The sequence below is a fragment of the Eumetopias jubatus genome, unplaced genomic scaffold (assembly GCF_037043125.1).
Source record: "Eumetopias jubatus isolate StellerSeaLion01/CBP00866 unplaced genomic scaffold, mEumJub1_p1.0 scaffold_17, whole genome shotgun sequence".
NCBI classification, from domain to species: Eukaryota; Metazoa; Chordata; class Mammalia; order Carnivora; family Otariidae; genus Eumetopias; species Eumetopias jubatus.
The window spans coordinates 9,465,708-9,483,093 of record NW_028274823.1 but is presented as its reverse complement, the minus strand read 5'-3'; the positions used below and the strand labels follow the sequence as shown (position 1 = coordinate 9,483,093).

The 17,386-nt window shown below is 45.3% G+C and overlaps 1 protein-coding gene across 1 annotated transcript; it reads right to left on the bottom strand.

Moving 5' to 3' along the window:
* Positions 1–10,534: 10,534 nt before the first annotated feature.
* Positions 10,535–17,348, bottom strand: FAM24A (family with sequence similarity 24 member A). The gene is made up of 2 exons (XM_028120006.2): positions 11,836–17,348; positions 10,535–10,869 (listed from the first exon to the last, which is right to left on the bottom strand). The coding sequence occupies exons 1-2, from the start codon at positions 11,943–11,945 to the stop codon at positions 10,680–10,682; spliced, it is 300 nt and encodes a 99-aa protein (XP_027975807.1). The 5' UTR covers positions 11,946–17,348; the 3' UTR covers positions 10,535–10,679.
* Positions 17,349–17,386: the final 38 nt, after the last annotated feature.

The following is a 17,386-nucleotide window of genomic DNA, read 5'->3' as shown; positions in this document are numbered from 1 at the left end:
GTCCACACTCATTTTATGTTTTGGTGAATTTATTCTTTAAAATAAGTGCTCGTTTAGATCCTCTGTTCATGTTGCCATAGCACAGCAGGACTGCCCTCCAGGGACCAGGCTGTGACCACAGTCACTGGGAGGATTTGCATTTCACCTTTTCTAGTCTTTTCTAACTCAGGGGACATTCACAGCATATATTACAATAGCATCATATTTCCTTTGTCATTCAGGAGAAATGTGTCTCACCAGGAGGAGTGCTCCAGGGCTCACATTAGCCTCACAATTTACAAAGTAGTAAAACATCTGTTCTCATCAAAACCCCTCAAACGTTAATAGCTGCCATCACTACCACCCTCATCAACCATGCAGCATCCAGGATCTCTTCCCTTTCCAGAAGAAGCAGGGCTCAGGGGACTGAACTGCTTTGCCAAGGATTCTATAAAGTCGGGGAGGGGGAGTGGGCCTGGAATCCAAGCCCCTTTCCTTCCATTTCCATCTCTCCTGTTCCTCATACTCATGTGGAAATTGTCAGGTGAGATCTTATTTAGAATTCATTCCCCTTGAGGTTTGAAATCCAAGGCTGTTGAAAGTGGAAGCAACTCTTCTTCCCTGGCCCCCTCTCTCAGGGTAAAGCAGATTTAGCATCTTCCCAGATGCCCCTTCCTTCCCTCCCCTCCCCACGTCCTCATTCGTAAGGACGGTCCCAGGCCCTGCCGTTGGACAGGGCAGACCAGGATGACTGTTTTCTGCCCATTCTGACAGGGTCTCTCCACACGCCCTCAGAATCCCGACAGAGGGCCAAGATGCCCTAGAGGGAAAACACGAGGGTGGACAATCCGCAGTTCTCCTTGCACCTTAGTCCCTTACCTGCTGTGTAACTTTGGAAAAGTGATCTATTTCCTTTGCTCACTCTCTCTTCTGTAAATGGGGCTGTCACAGCCTTTGTCTGGTGGGGTGGGGGAGCATCTAAGAAATGTGAACTGCTCATCTCCCTTCCCTCACTCTGCCACGCTGCTGTCCTGTCTTTCTCGACAAACCAAGAATAATGTATAGGATTCTTAGCCCTAGCAGTCTAGGAAATATGGAAGTCCCCCTTCTCCTTTGTTTCTGTGGGGGCCAAAGAGAAGTACGTTCCACCTTCCAGGGCATAGAGCCCCGACCTGGATTGGAATCTGGGCCCAGGGCCCAGCAATTGTGCTTTCACAAAACCCTCCCTCCAGGTGCTCTGAGACTCTCCAGCTTCAGAACCACGGGGATTGGGTAAGACTTTGGGCCCTGGAACCAGGTGGCTTAGATTCCAGTCCTCTCCCACCTGTATTAGTCTGTGACTTTGGGCACATTGAGTGATTTCCCTGGGATTTCTTACCCACTGAGTGGGGATTAGATTGCATCTACCCCAGAGGGCTGTTGAGAGGTTTGACAGGGAGTTCTCCTGGAGCCCTGAGGGAGGCTCCTGGTGCAGGGCCCTGTGCTCAGCTTGGCCTCACGCTGCCATGACTGGGCACTCAGGGAAAACACTGGTGAGTGGATATTGATTTCAAAATGAAAAGTTAAAGAAAAAACACCCGATGGCCTGGTTCCCACCCCCAGGGATTCTGATCTAATTCTATGGTGTTCAGCCTGGGAATCTGGGTTTTGGGAAGCTCCCCTGCTGATTAGAACGCATAGCAAAGTCTGGGACTACAAGTTTAGTGTTTTAGGGCCTGGAATCCAGAACTAGACTAGCTGGGTATTAATGCTGGTCATTCCATTTACAACGTGACCTGAGACAAGTTCTCCACCTCCCTGTGAGCCAAAGCTGGGAGCACAGTCTTTGGGCAGGCACTTGTCAGCCATTCCCTCACCAGGGGTTTGGGATTTACTACCACAACTTCTAAGAGCACCTGACATCTTTCCACAGAGATTTGCCAGGATGGCCAGAGACTTCAGCCATCCTCTTTAGAAGCCCAAACCCTCTACTTGAAGCAGGAAAGGTGATTCTGATGCTTTTGTGTTCTGATCTTTCTGGTAGCCAGGTGCAGTCCTCGTTGGGATTGAATTGAAGGATTAGGGCTTTGTAGGTCTTACTTCCTACCTGGGATCCCCATACAGCCCCCATACAACTATGGAGCTAAAAGTAAACTGTATTTGGCTCATCACAGCGTAAGCTACCAGAAATGGATTTCCCCTCCATGAAGTTCTGAGGAGAAAAGCATTTATGATTTCTCTGTGTAGAGACCATAAAGAGTAAAGTATATTAGGGCCTGAAGAAAGATCATTTTAGAAAGAAGCTTTAATTGAATGGGAATAAACACATACCTCCTAAAAGGACCTAAGGGTAATATTCCACTTTTAGAGGAACAAAGCTTTTAGGTTTTTTTTTGTTTTTTTTTTTCTGGACCGGTGAGTGATATTCTTACAAAAATAGTCTTTTACACTAAACATTAGTCTTTTTACTAAAATATAAAACTTATTGTTTTGTAGGTATTATTTTATTTTTGAGATGTGATTGACAAATAAAAATCCTATGTTTTTAAGGTTGTACACCATGATGTTTTGATATATGTGTATATTGTGAAATGATTACCCAAATCAAGCATATTTACATATCACCCCAAATTGTTCCCATTTTGTGCGTATGTGTGGTGAGAACACTTGATATCTACACACTCAGCAAATTTCAAGTATACATCATAGCCATCTGTAGCTATCATGCTGTACATTAGGGATGCAGAATTTACTCATCCTGTAACTGCAAATTAGTACCTTTAACCAACATCTCCCACTTCCCCCACACCTGGTCCCTGGTAACCACCATTCTACTTTCTGTTACAATAAGTTCAACTTTTTTAGATTCCACATATAAGTGAGATCACGCAGTATTTGTCATTCTGTGTCTGGCTTATTTCACCTGGCATAATGTCATCCAGGTTCACCCATGTTACTGCAAATGGCAGGGTTTCCTTCTTTTTTTTTTTTTAATAGTTCATATACAGTATTACATTAGTTTTAGGTTTAATATAGTGATTCAGTTCTATATACTACTTAGTGCTCATCAAAGGATTTCCTTTTTAAGGCTGAACAGTAAACTCAAAATGGATTATGGACCTAAAGGTGAGACGTGAAACCATAATAATCCTATAAGAGAGCACAAGCAATAATTTCTCTGACATCAGGCACTGCAACATTTTTCTAGGAATGTCTCCTAAAAGGAAATAAAAGCACAAATAAATTATTGGGAATACATCAAAATGAAAAGTTTTTGCACAGCAAATGAAACAACAAAACTAAAAGGCAACCTACAGAATGGGAAAAGATATTTGCAAATAACATACCGATAAGGGTTATATATCCAAAATATATAAAGAATTTATGCAACTCAATGCCAAAAAACCCAAACAATCCAACTAAAAAATGGGCTAAAGACATGAACAGACATTTCTTCAAAGAAATGAAGAGACCAACAGAAACATGAAAAGATGCACAGCATCACTCATCCTCAGGGAAATGCAAATGAAACCCACAATGAGATACCACCTCACACCTGTCAGAATGGCTAAAATCAAATTGACCAGAAATAACAAGTGTTGGCGAGGATGTGGAGAAAAAGGAACCCTTGTGCACTGCTGATGGGAATGCAACTGGTGCAGCCACTGTGGAAAACAGTATGGAGGTTCCTCAAAGAATTAAAAATAGAACTACCATATGATCCAACAATTGCACTTCTGGGAATATATCTGAAGGGAGCAAAAACACTATGTTGAAGAGATATCTGCCCTCCCATGTTCATAGCAGTACTATTTACGATAGTCAAGACATGGAAACAACCTAAGAGTCCATCGATGAATGAATAAAGATGTGGACACACACACACACACACACATACACAGAGGAATATTGTTGAACCATAAAAAGAATGAAATCCTGCTGTTTGTGACAACATGGATGAACCTTGAGGCCATTATAGTAAGTGAAATAAGACAGAGAAAGACAAATACTGTATAATCCCACTCATATGTGAAATCTAAAAGAAAAAGAAAAAAACAAACTCCTAGAAATAGAGATCAGATTCGTGGGTACCAGTCGGAGTGGTGAAGGAGGGGTAATTGAAGGGAGGTGGTCCAAAGGTACAAACTTGCAGTTATAAGATAAGCATTAGGTCTCTAATATATTCAACATGATGACTCTAGTTAACACTGCTGTATGGTGTGTGGTGTATGTGAAAGTTACTAAGAGGGTAAATTTAAGAGTTCTCATTTACCAGGAAAAAAAATCTTTTTTTTTTTTGCATCTATATGAGATGATGGATATTAACCTTTTTGTAATTTCACAATATATGTAATTGAAATCATTATGCTGCACATCTTAAACTTATATACAGTGCTGTATGTCAATTATATCAGTAAAACTGGGAAAAACCCCAACGGTTACTGTTTTTCATTAATCTTTTCTATAGTTTTTCTGATCTCTTTTATTATTTCTTCTCCGATCTTTGTTATTTCCTTCCTTCTGCTCTCTTTGGGTTTAGCTTGGTTATCTCTTTCCAGTTCCTTAAGGTGTTTAAAGTTAAGCTATTTATTTGAGAACTTTTTTCATAATGTAGCCATTTATCACTATAAGCCTCCCTACTAGGATTGCTTTTGCAGCATCCCATAAGGCTTGATATATTTTGTTTCCATTTTTATTGGTTTCAAGATATTCTATTTGCCATTTGGATTTCTTCTTTGACCTATGGGTTGTTCAGGAGCATGTTATTTAATTTCCATATTTTTGTGAAATTTTCAGTTTTCCTTTATTATAGATTTCTAATTTCATATCATCATGGCCAGAAACTCAATATGACTTTATTCTTTTTAAGTTTGTTAAGACTTGTTTTGTAACCTAGCATATGGTATGTCCTGGAGAATGTTTCATGTGTGGTTGAGAATAAGTGTATCCTGATGCTCTTGGATGGAATGTTATGTGTATGTTTGTAAGGTCCATCTGGTCTAAAGTGTAATTCAGTTCTAATGTCTCAGTATTAATTTTCTGTCTGAATGATTAATCCATTGTTAAAAGTGAGGCATTAAATTCCCCTACTATTATTGTATTGTAGTCTATTTCTCTCTTCAGATCTGTTAATATTTGCTTTATAAGTTTGGTGCTTTGATGTTGGGTGCATATATATTTACAATTCTTCTATCCTCTTGAAGAATTAACTCATTTTTCATTAAAATGACCTTCTTATCTCCTGTTACAATTTTTGACTTAAACTTTATTTTGTCTGATATAATTAAAGTTACCCCTACTCTCTTCTTGAATGTCCTTGTCATGCTGTTGTATCAGGGTAATGCTGGCCTCCTCAAATGAATTTGGAAGTGTTCTTTCCTCTTCTGTTTTTTGGAAGTGTTTGGGAAGGATTGATATTAATTCTTGAAATATAAATTTTTAGAAGTAAAACACCTGGTAGAATTCTTTGTGCTTTTTATATTTTTACATATATTTACATATATTGTCACATTATCTTGAATAAACCTGGGACCCATTTAATGTCCTACTAAATACATATGAGTACTTTTTTTACATATTGAGAGTAGCAGAAGGCTTAAAACTAAAGATCTCTGGCAGGTGCCTCTCGAATATCCCTGTGTTGATTCTTACTTTCAGGATGTTCAGTGTTCTTACCTTCAGACTTGGTCCAGTTCAACTCCGCCAAACATGGCACAATGAAGACGGCCAAGAGGACAAGCCTTCTCATGGCCTCCATCGTTGTCAAGGGAAGAACAGCCTGAAGGGTGGGCAGGCTTTATACTTCCCGGGGCTCCGTATCTGGCTTCAGAGCTTTCTGGAGACCTTCAGGGAATGTGTCAGTTTGACCATGCGAGGGCCAGACAGACGTACGTGAGAACAGAGCAGCTGTCTGGCTGATTTATTATCAGCAATCCCGAACAGTGAGTGTTCGCTCTCCCCAACTCATTCCTGGGACATTCACAGGAAGTTCCCAAGTAAAGCTCTTCCTAGGGGAGCTCCAACACGTGGCGCACAGTAAGCACCGAGTAATTCTTCCGGGCACCGACCTGGAGTTGAGCCGTGGCCCTCTTGTTTGTGCAGATCATGAAGCGGGTAGCGCTACTGCTGTCTTAAGCCTTCCCTGCTCTTCTCTAAAAATTAAAGACTTTGGGTTCTAAAGGCAGGTAGTATGGCACCTGGGCAAACCCTGGGTCCAGCAGGGTTGCTCAGATATCCAGCCAGGGTGCTAACACTGAGGAGGGGGTGGCACAGGATGGGGAGGAAAAAGAAAGTGCAGGTCCAGATTCAGTTGCCAGGAATTTCAAACCATTACGTCCACAGAGCCCGAAGCGGGTGGATTAAGCACTACGCTTTGCAGATGATAGAAAGGAATCCTGGTGTCCAAGGTGAGACCGGGAAGAACAAGTAGGTGAGTACGTGGTGTTGCCCTCTCCTTTCTCCTCCCTCCCCCGCTCCTTTCTTTTTTTCTCTCAACAGATATTCATTAGTTAATGTTTTAGGGTTTGAGAATACTTGAACATGAGAGACACAGTCTTGCCTTTATGGAACTCATATTCTAAGTGGGAGAGACAGACAACAAAAATAAACAAAAAATTCCAATAGGGAGAGGTGCTATGGTGTAGGTATAATACGTATACCATAAATAAGGTATAATACAGCAGGTGAGGGGATAGAGAGTGACTGCCTCAGCGGTGGGCGGCGGGGGAGGGGGGCAATGCAATATTACAGTGGCCAAGGAAAGCATCTTGAAGATGAAATCTCAGCAAACAGGGAGTTAAGGGGGAGGCTCTCATGTATGATCGGGGCTAGAGGGGTGCATTAAGGCAAAAGAAAGAGCAAGTGCAAAAGCCCTGAGGAAGCAGCAAGTTGCTTACTTAACACATGCATAAAATACGGGCAGTGTGGCCAGTGTGGTGGAGGTCAATGAAGGGAAGGGAGATGGGAGGGAAGGTAAGGAAAGGCAGATAATGAGCAAATGGTGAAGGATCTGTAGGTCAGATGAGGAATTTGGATTTTATTCTAAATTCGATTGGAACTTCGAATAAGGAGGAAGCAGTAGGTACAGACGGGATATTCTAGGTTGAAACCCTTTCTGGTTGCCCTCAACCCTTCTGTGATAGACTGACCATCCTGCAGCCGAGAACCCATCACTGGGCTCTAAGGCTACTGGGGTTCTTGGGGAGGACACAACTCTATGCAGTGACTCGGGGGATACCATTCCTAGTTAGGGCCCCAGATAAAGTATTTGGCTTCATACCCGCACCACAGCGGCAAGGCCAGCACCTGTGACATTGGGAAGTTGTGCTCACAAGGAGCTTGGACACTCACCAAGGTACCTGGCACCGCTCCACTTGGTTCCTATCGGCTCGGAGACTCCTGGGGCTGGCCACGTACCAGGTGGGACTGGGTGTCCTGGTGTGAGAGTGAGCAGGGGCAGAAGTATAGGGTAGGGACCCTTCTGATTACTAAGGGCCGCTCACCCTCAGCTGTTTCCACAGACCCCCATCCTACCCCCACTTTCTTACTAAAGCCTCTCCCTGTCTCCTATATGGATGTGATCTGCTAGCTCCCTGAGCCACCCTCACTGAGTGTGGGAGCCTGTGGTCACTCTCCTGGGAGGGGGAGGGGGACTGGCAGAGGGAAAACACTGATTCCTTCCCCAGAAGAGGAGGTGAACAGTTCACTGATGTTTACTCTTTTTCTGGTATCCCGTAACTTAAATACTACGATACAAAATTAAATAGTACTTAAATACTGATATAAAGTCAATACCCGTTATGTTACGTGATCTGGGAGTAAAAGAAAGAAAACAAAGATATTTCCTTAATATATGTATTATGTATATGTATACATAAATACATATGTGTGTGTATATATACACCAGCATGTTCATAATAAATGAGGAAATACTCATGTTAATTAGTCCTTGTTTCTGTAATTGATCCCGTGGCAGGAGGTGGGATTGTAACTACCTTCTCCTGCTCATTCTGCATTCCCTTTGCATTCATCAGCAGGATTACACAAACCTGCGTTCCCCAAGGGTCTAGGCCATGAGTAGTCCTGCCTGGATTGCGTCGTTGTAGTTTTCCATTGACTTTAATCCTAGAGTGTGGTATTACGAAGGGATACCCTTTCAGACCTACTCCTCACCTCCATTGTAGCATCTAGTTTCTCCTTGGGAAGTCTGGATCAGTCACCCCTGCCAGTACCGTAACTCCCCTTCTTGGCCCGTTGACTCCCAAGGCTGGGTGGCCCAGAGTGGCCGGGGGGCAGTCCTAACTTACAGTTCAATGGAATCGTTGTATCTCCTAGCAGAAGCGTTCCTCCTTTGGAGCTAAGACCTCTAGCCTGGCCAGCAGAGCAAAAAGTTGCCGGAACAGGAAACAAAGCTTTTGCTGGGAGTGATGGTGCTAGAGGTAAGGGGGAGTGGGGCCACGCCCATGTCCTCCCCTTGATTCCTGCAACTGTGACTCCTGGACGCAGATTCAGAGCACACACCTCCTCCTGGAGAACCCTGCCCCCAGATCTGTGAGCTACTGCCACCCAGCTACTGTGGGGTCTTCGAAAGGCCATTCCACCATTCTGTGAAGCCGGCGGCTTCAGGGTGGTAGAGAAAAAGCCCCATCTAAGCTGCAGGATGTGGCCTGAATGAGCACGGTCCCTGGGAGGGAACCAGGCTGTGGGCATGCTTCCTTTAGACCTGACCACCTCATCTCTTGGGCCCCACAAGGCCCAAGGTGACTTGATCACTCTGTTTGATAAGTCCTAGAGGGTATGGTGCTTTGTGGGCTCTTTTCAAGGTGTTTATGAGCACCTGAGAGCAGCAGATTCTTATCTCTGGAATAAGTGCCTAACAGAAAGCCTGGAACCCATTAGGTGTCATGGGCAATGACCCCAAAATGAACTTTGTCAACATGGTAATAGCTTTGCTCACCCAAACCTCTAAATTCAAACACAGCAGTAAACTCAAAACACAGGAATAAACCCTGTTAAATTCTTTCCATTACTATTTTTTAAAAAAATATTTTATTTATTTGAGAGAGAGCATGAGCAGGGGGGAGGGAGAAGCAGACTCAAGGAGCCCAATGCAGGGCTCGATCCCAGGACCCTGAGATCATGACCTGAGCTGAAGGCAGATGCTTAACCGACTGAGCCACCCAGGTGCCCCTCCGATCACCCACATTCAGCTATTGACCTCACTATCATCCAGTGTGTTCCCAATTATCCTTTTGAGTTCCAATGGAGATACAGTGGCTCAAGGCTCTTTTAAACAGAAGCGGACACCAAGCTCAGAGAGCAGATGTGACTTCCATGCTCCACTGCAAGTCAGGGCAGATCAGGACCCAGGGCCTGGCTCTGTGATCTTGCTCACCTTGCCCCCCACCCCAGTCCCATTCTCTGCACCACCTGACCTTTGTGGGCCTTCAGAAATGTTCTCCTTTCCCATCCCTGTCCCTCTGATTCTGTGAGCTAGAATGCTCTGGCTCTGAGCTGGAACGTCTGTAAAGAAATTCAGTTGCAGGCAATTTAGAGAGAGGAAGGTTTTTTTTTTGTTTGTTTTTCATTTTATGCCCTAAATACTACCTTCCTGGCAATGCACATTGAATGACATCTAGGAGTGGTGATGAACTCCGGAGGTGTAACAGAGGTGGTGGGGAGTGGCTCGTGTTCCGAATTAGGCAGTTGGAACTTGGTGTTGTGATCCAGGTGACAGGGGCGTGTTTTCTCTGTGGCAAATTCCTTAGAAGTCACACCCACAGGGACTTGCAGCCACATCACTTTTCTTGCCAAGTGTCCATCCTGTGACTAACCCGATGCCTACAAAATTGCATCTCTGACGCCAGAAAGGGGCCTGGGTCCCAGGCTCCTAGGAGTAACCCTGTGAACCCCCTTACTTGGCTCAGATTCCATCCCTGTGCCTCTTCCACAGCTCCTACTCTGCTCCCAGGAGTCTCCTCTTTACCCTCAGACTCCTGCACCCCCTCCTGAGGCCGTGGCACGGGTCGGGAGAAGAGTCCAATTCTGCCCACGGGAGGGGATCTCCCTACGGAAACCCTACATCTGCAGAGCCAACTTTGTGCCCAAGGCCCTGGAAGAAATAAGTGTCTGGTTTGACAGTGGGCCCTCAGATGTTAGCACCTCCTGGGGTTGAAAACTGGTTGAGTCTTTGTAAAACCCAAAGGAAGAGGGTTCAGAGTCTCAAAGAGAGGGATCCAGGTAATAAAATCCAAGCAGAATGAATCACCAATAGTAATCAGGAAAAAGTTTGTCTCGTTCAGAAATGCCGTGTTTCCCTTTTGGCCCTGTCTGCTGTGAAGCTTAGTCTAAACTTAGTTTTCAAAGGCTTTGATTTTTCTATCCCAAGCACCTAACACAGTACCCCTTCCTGTGAAGTTGTTTACGTGCCCTTTTTCTTTTCTACTCTAACTCTCCTTATCCTGCAATATGATATTACAAGCTAGTTGCCCCAAGACTCAATGTGGGTAGTACAAAAATTTAAGTAATTTAAGTACATAACCATCATCACCAACAAAAATACTGCAGGCAGAGAGGATTATTTTCAGTATTGCACATTTATTCAAAAATACATAATGTTATAGAGTATATAATATGATGTAAACACTATTTGAACCTGACTTGAATAATAAATTCTACCGGGAAAGAAATACTGCGCATGAAGATACCTGTGCCCACCCAAGTCAGAGTCCCTCATTTACGTCACAGAAGCACGGTGGCAGGCGGTCATAGTCAGCATACAAGCTACATTCGTCACAGCACTGGACGTTGGGATAGGACCCAGTGGTGAGGGCTGCAGCCGCGGCGACCTTGTCCTGAGTGAGCATGGCTGGATTACTCTTTAAGGCCAAACAAAGAGGTGCCTTTGAAGGTCTTAAGAAAAGACATACACAAAGCATGGGATTAGAATTTTTCTTCTCAGTCCACTGGTCACAATTATCAGGGGTATCTGTGAAGTTTAGGCCTAGAGCCAATCAAATACATAACAGCAGCCCGAAACTAGAGCTCTCTGCCCCTGTCCCAAGCTCCTGTCTAATCGCTTCCTCTCCTAGGATGCTAGAAATGTAGAATCAGGTTACAGCAAACAAGGGAGAGCAAACTGCAAGTGTGGATCACCCAGCTGATCGCTGCAGGCCCATCCAAGTGCAGAGCGTGACCGGGAAGGGGCCGCACTTGGCTGTCCCCCCAACATTCTGGGATTCATCTTCTAGCTCCCAGGCTTAACTTCCCTAGCATGGGAACAGCACTGCTTCTAACGACCCATCTCTCCCAGATTTGAAGGTTCCTCTCCCCCCAAGTTAATTATCTTTTGTCTATACTCCCTTGTCAGGTGTCCCCCAGGATCTTCACACAGCTCAGCTTCCCCACAGTCCCACAGGCCCGCCTCCCTGTCCCCAAGGCCATGCACAGTGAATGAGAGAACACCGTGAGAGCTCCCCAACTCAGCTAAGAGGAGATCCAGTCAGCCTGTCCTCTGAGTGAATCCGAGGCACAGACTCATTCACAGCCTCCCCCACGGTCTGCAGTGCTTGGGACGGAGGGAGGGCCCAGCCAGTGTGCTGAGTAAACCAGCTGGGGGTCCACTCTGGGAGGGTAAGTGGAGCAAAGCAGCACGGAGCCACCCAGCTGAGAACATTCTACTCATGAGCTCACAGCCCTAAGCCAGAAGGGGAAAAAAACAAGATTCTACACTCACCTGCTTTTATCTTTTCAAACCTACCTGCTGTTCCTGACCTCACTCTGGGTGCAGGCACAGGGCAAGGAATGACCTTGCTCAAGCAGAGAGCCCCAGGTATCCTATTTGAGGGGGTATTTTTCACCCTTACCCACATCACTCACTTCACTGCGTCGGATATTTTGTAGTAAAGACAGATGACAACACCCATCAGCACAAGAATGGCCACCAGGATACCGCCACCAATGGCAATTATAATCTTGAGGTCAAGCATGTCACACACACCTGGGCAGAGAAGTGCCACTTGGCAAGGAGTGAGTGTGGCCTCCCTCCCCACCCAGCCGCCTCGCCGCCTCAGTGCACTTCCGTCAGCGGGGGATCCAGGAGCCCCAAACCACAGAGCCTTCCACGTGTAAGCGTGTGTGAATGCTCCTAGGCAGCTGGCCGTGGCGGGGAAAGGGTTTCTTTGTGGATGGAAAGCGACTGAATGCACAGTCTAGAGAAAAGGAAATCAGGAGAGAAATTGGGAAGAATCTTTTTCCTTTTCACAGGCAGCGGTGTGTAGCTACAATTAAGACCTCGTGCAGGTAGCTTTATTCCCAAACACCTGGGCCTCCCGACATATAGTCACTGAGAGAGTCAGGAATGACCCCTTGCTGTTCATCAAGTTTAAAATATTTTCTGGGAATGACTAAGTAAATGTCTTTTTTTCAAAATGTCCTGCTGTGCAATGCTGTGAATCTGCAAACCCACATCGTAAGTGATGTGGGTTAAGGGAAAACCGTGTTTCATTCTCCCACCGACACCTGTCATGCCATATTACGGTTTAAGGAGATTCTAGGAGCCCTTGACCTTCATTCTGTCTCTCCAGGAGACCACAGGCCCTTTGGACATTTTTCCTCCTCAATCCTCCCAGGAAAATTTGTCTGGACTCAGCAAACTGTTTAACACTCAAATTAGGGAACAGTGAGCCAGGAAGGAAGAAGCATAAACAAGGTAACATACTTACTCTAGTTAAACTGTCCAGATCTGAAGGCCAACTATTAAAAAAAAATTTTTTTTAATTGAGGGAACAGGATATTTTATGAAACCTGTAATTTGAGAAGGAAGGATCGAATCATCCTTGCTAGAAGGAATTAAGATCCAAGGTCGAAGAACTCGCTTTCGAAGTGCAGCCACCGTCCAGCCCCATGTTCTATGTCATGGGCATGTGACATCAACTCTCGGGACAGCAGCTCTTCCACAGGGTTCTGAATTCTGTCCCATGCGTAGGTGGACTTCAGCCCCCAGGGAATAGATATGCTATGTTGAACCATTTCTTTCTAAGTCTTTCTCTTTTCAGATCTTCTTTCCCTCACACTGATTCTTAGGATTTGACTGCTCCTCAAAAGCAGGTTTAAGATCAATGGAAAAAAAATAAAAAGATAGAAATATGGGGAGGCTAAAAATCCCCTTACACTTAAAAGTTCAGTTAGAGAAAACCAACTGGATTTTATGCTTTAGCTACACAGTGCAATGCCATTTACAAGGATTCGTTGATCTTGGAAGATTTTCACACTTAATTGGGAAGACACAAGGGTTATAAGCTAGTAGGTGTGTACGATACAGGCAGGCCCCAGCCAGCCAATCCAGTAACATTAAATAAGGAGACTCCAGGTACAGACGACATGGCCTAGACCTGTTTCTCCTTGCCTCTCCCTCCAAAGTACAACTGTAATCCCTAGAAAAAATACAAGAGTCAAATAAAGAAATACTCTGGAAGTTGGAAAGAGGAAAGCAAACAGGTTAGAGACCCCGAGCCTGGATGAGCAACTCCGCAGCAGAACAGAAAGAGGCAGCCCAGGCTGACTCTAGCAGCCGCAGGCGGTACGAGTGGGTTTACTGCCCTGGGATGCCGTGCACGTCTTGCCCACAGCACCACGCCAGCACAGCGACAGTGGCAAAGGTGTGTGGTGTAGGAGCCGCACTGACAGTAAAAGGCCTCACTGGTGCCAAGACGCCTCTGCGCTGGGAGACAGTGGGGTGGCTAGCTGATAGCCGGAGGGGGATCCACCGTAAGAAGCACCTCTGTTCCTATGAGCCAGATTCCCTTCTCCCACTTAGATGTACCAGACGGCTCTGGCCCGAGGAATCTCCTGCTCCTCCTGGCCGCACTGTCAGGGCCCTGAGAGCGCCAGTGGCACCACAGAAACCGAGCAGATCAGAACAGCACCACAAAGCCTCTGGACATTAAATTGCCATTAGAACCTAATTCCACAATCGTAGACCAGGACCTGCATGCTAAACCTAAGCAGGTGACTATATGATAAACTTAAAGATTTACATAGGACTTAGCCAAAATATCCAAGATTCAAGGGAAAATCACCTGCCGGACCAAGAACCAGAGAAGTAACACCTGAATGAGAAAAGACCATGAACTGATGCTAACAGCAAGATGAAGCAAATGTTGGAATTATTCAAAAAAGGATTTAAAGCAGCCATCATAAAAAAGCTTCAACAATCAGTAACAAATCTTCCCACAACAATCAAAATATAGGGATCTCAATAAAGAAATGGAAGTCATACCAAAAGAACCAAATGGAAATTACAGAATTGGAAAAAAAAAAAAAAGCCTCACTGGATGGGCTCCATGGCAGACGGAGATGCCAGGACCAAATCAGCGAACTTGAGGACGGAGCAAGAGTATTTACCCAATCTGAACGAAACTTTAACATAACCTCAAGGACCTGTGGGACTATGACGAAAGACCCAACATTTACATCATCAGTGTCTTAGAAGGAGAAAAAGGATGGGGCTGAGCTTCTGATGAAATAAGACAGATTCAAGAAGTGAAGAAAACTCCAAACAGGAGAAACCCAAGAAAATCCATGGCAAGACACATAATTACATTTCTGAAAACTAAAGACAAAGAAACAAGCTTGAAAGCAGCCAGAGAGAAATAAGACACTACCTACAGGGGCACCGGTCAAACCAGACTTCTCATCTGTAACTGCGGCAGCCAGACAGAAGTAGCACGCGACATCTCTCGAGCGCTGAATGAAAAGAACTCCAAATTCTATATCCAGCAAAACTATCCTTCAGGAACGGAGGGGGAGAGAGACATTCTCGGATGAAGAAAAAGAATTTGTTCTAAATATATCTACCCCTTAAAGAATGGTTAAAAGAAAACTAAAGTGAAAATAGCTAACCCAAGTGATGGGGATGGGGAGGAGGAATTTAGGGATCATAGTCAAGAAAGGCCTTTCTGAGGAGGGGACGTTCCAGCAGACGCCTGGAGAAAGGGAGAAATCAAAGTCAGGAGGCGCATTCCAGGCAAAGCAAATAGTAATGACAGACATCTTGATGCTGCAATGGGTTTGGTGTGCTCAAGGAACAAGAAAAAGGCTGTTGGGGCTACAGTGGGACGCGTAAAGGGGAGTGGGAGCAGGACACCAGTTGGAAAATTAGCCAGATATCCAATTTTGTGGAGATTTAAAGCCTTAGTAAAAAGCCTAGATTTTCTCCCTACCAGTTGTAGAACACCTTTGCGGTATAGCAACAGGAGTTTTAGGAAGGAACTCATGCACCTGGCTGCAGAGTGAGTGCTTTTAGACAAACCAATAAAGTGAGTGGGTACCTGTGTCAGCTGGTGGCCTTCAGGAAATGCAAGGCCTGGCCCCACCCTCAGAGTCTGATTCAGTAGGTCTGAAGTGGTCTGCATTTCGAGTAACTTCCAAGGTGATGCTGATGCTGCTGGTTCCTGAACTAGACTCGAGGACCACTGATCAATAGAATTGATTCTGAGTCCCTCCCACACCTAAGGTAGGATATAGAAGGGGGACTTCAAAATTGCTGGAAAAGTAATGATATTAAGAAACACGTGTGTCATTCTTGCCATTTAAGAAGACAGCACAGTAGAAAAAGGGAGAGAAAAATTTAATATTTGCCATTTAACATCTACTGTGTATCAGAGGTATCATGCTCAGAATATCATAAGCCTCATGCCATAGCATGAGGCAGGCTGTGATTGCCCCCATTTTACAGAAGAGAAAACTGAGGTCAAGAAAAAGGTAGAATCCCTCATCCAAAACTACACTCACTACAGGTGAATGGCTAAGGTGGAAGGAGAGTTCAGGTTCGTTCACCCTTGTGTATTTTCCTCTACGCCATCTTGGAAATATGGCATTTGGAGGGACAATGTCAAAACAGTAGAAAACATGTAGAAGATGCTAAATTTGCTTTACCTTGAGAGAGGGGACCCACAAGAGTTGCTTCCCCTTTCAAAAGCCTTGAATTTCAAATGTCAAAGGGGATCAATTCTAAGTAGGAAGGTCCCACCCCACAATCCACATGAGCCTAGAGAACAAGAGAGGTGAATTCCAGGCCTACCTTCCCCCCATGACTTGTCAGAATCATTGGCAAAGCCATTCAGCTCCCTCAGCCCATTTCAAGATAGTGGGTGCTGTGTGGTTTGACAGGCTCAGGGTGGTGGCGGCTGTAGGTCTTTGAGAGGTTTCAACCTAAACAGACATGTCACACTTTGGAAATTGAGACACACTAATGTAAGAAATTGGCCCCTCTGCTGGTGGCTCATCTCCAGCCATACGTGTGTGGTCCCCAGGCTTGAACCCAGTGGAAAGTGTAAAAGTAAAAACATGAACATTTCTGATGGAAATTCTACCAAGGGCTCTCTGCTAAGGCAAGTCTGCAGTAAAAACAACTATGTTCCACTTGAGTCATTTCATGGTTCAGTCTGACTCTCAAGAAGTCAGAGTTGCCTTAATCTTCCACTACTCTTCTGGAACCCCTGGTTCTCATTTAAACATAAACTTCCAGGGGCATTTCCTACACACACAAGTTTACACAGATACCTGTCCTGGGTGTTTGAAATCATGGGTCTATTTCTTCAGAGACATCCATTCATTAAAGCAGAGGTTCTCTAACTCGTGTGCGCGAGAATTGCCTGGAGAAATCAGATTCCTGCCCCCCCACCCAAGACTCCGCTTCACTGGTTCTGGGATGGAGCCCACGAATTTGCCTTTCTAACCAGCTCCTGGTGAGGTGGATGGAAGGGGCTGATCAGATGGCTACATGTTGGGGTGTATCGTGTTACAGAATTGCCTTGTGAAATCAGATTCCTGCCCCCCCACCCCCAGACTCCGCTTCACTGGTTCTGGGATGGAGCCCACGAATTTGCCTTTCTAACCAGCTCCTGGTGAGGTAGATAGAAGGGGCTGATCAGATGGCTACATGTTGGGGTGTATCGTGTTACAGACCAAAGCAGACTCTCCGAGTTCGGCCTGTTTTAGAATAACCCTGAGATCCTCTGAAATGCCCACTCAGGGGCCGCTCCTCCCTCTGGTCTGATTCAGAAGATCTGCGTTGGGGCTCGAGAAACCTTCACATCTGACAAGTTCCCCAAGTGACTCTGACAAAGACTGGAGGGCAGATGATGAGAAATGCTGACCTAACTTGTCAGGCAATCAGATGTTACCCTGGTTCTGCTTTCCCAGCACCCAGATTCCACTGCAGCGCAAAGCAGAATGCCGAGAAATTCTGCAAGTGGGCTCATGAGCAAAGCCCCGCACTGGCTTGCTTTCTGAGGCCCAGAGCTGACCGTGTCAGTCTCCTCTTAAACCACACAGATCTCCAGAGTGGAGCAGTCACGGTTTTCCAAAGCCAGACCCAGGCCACCTTTTCAGGCCTTACCTCTGGCCGCTACCTGACATGCCTCCT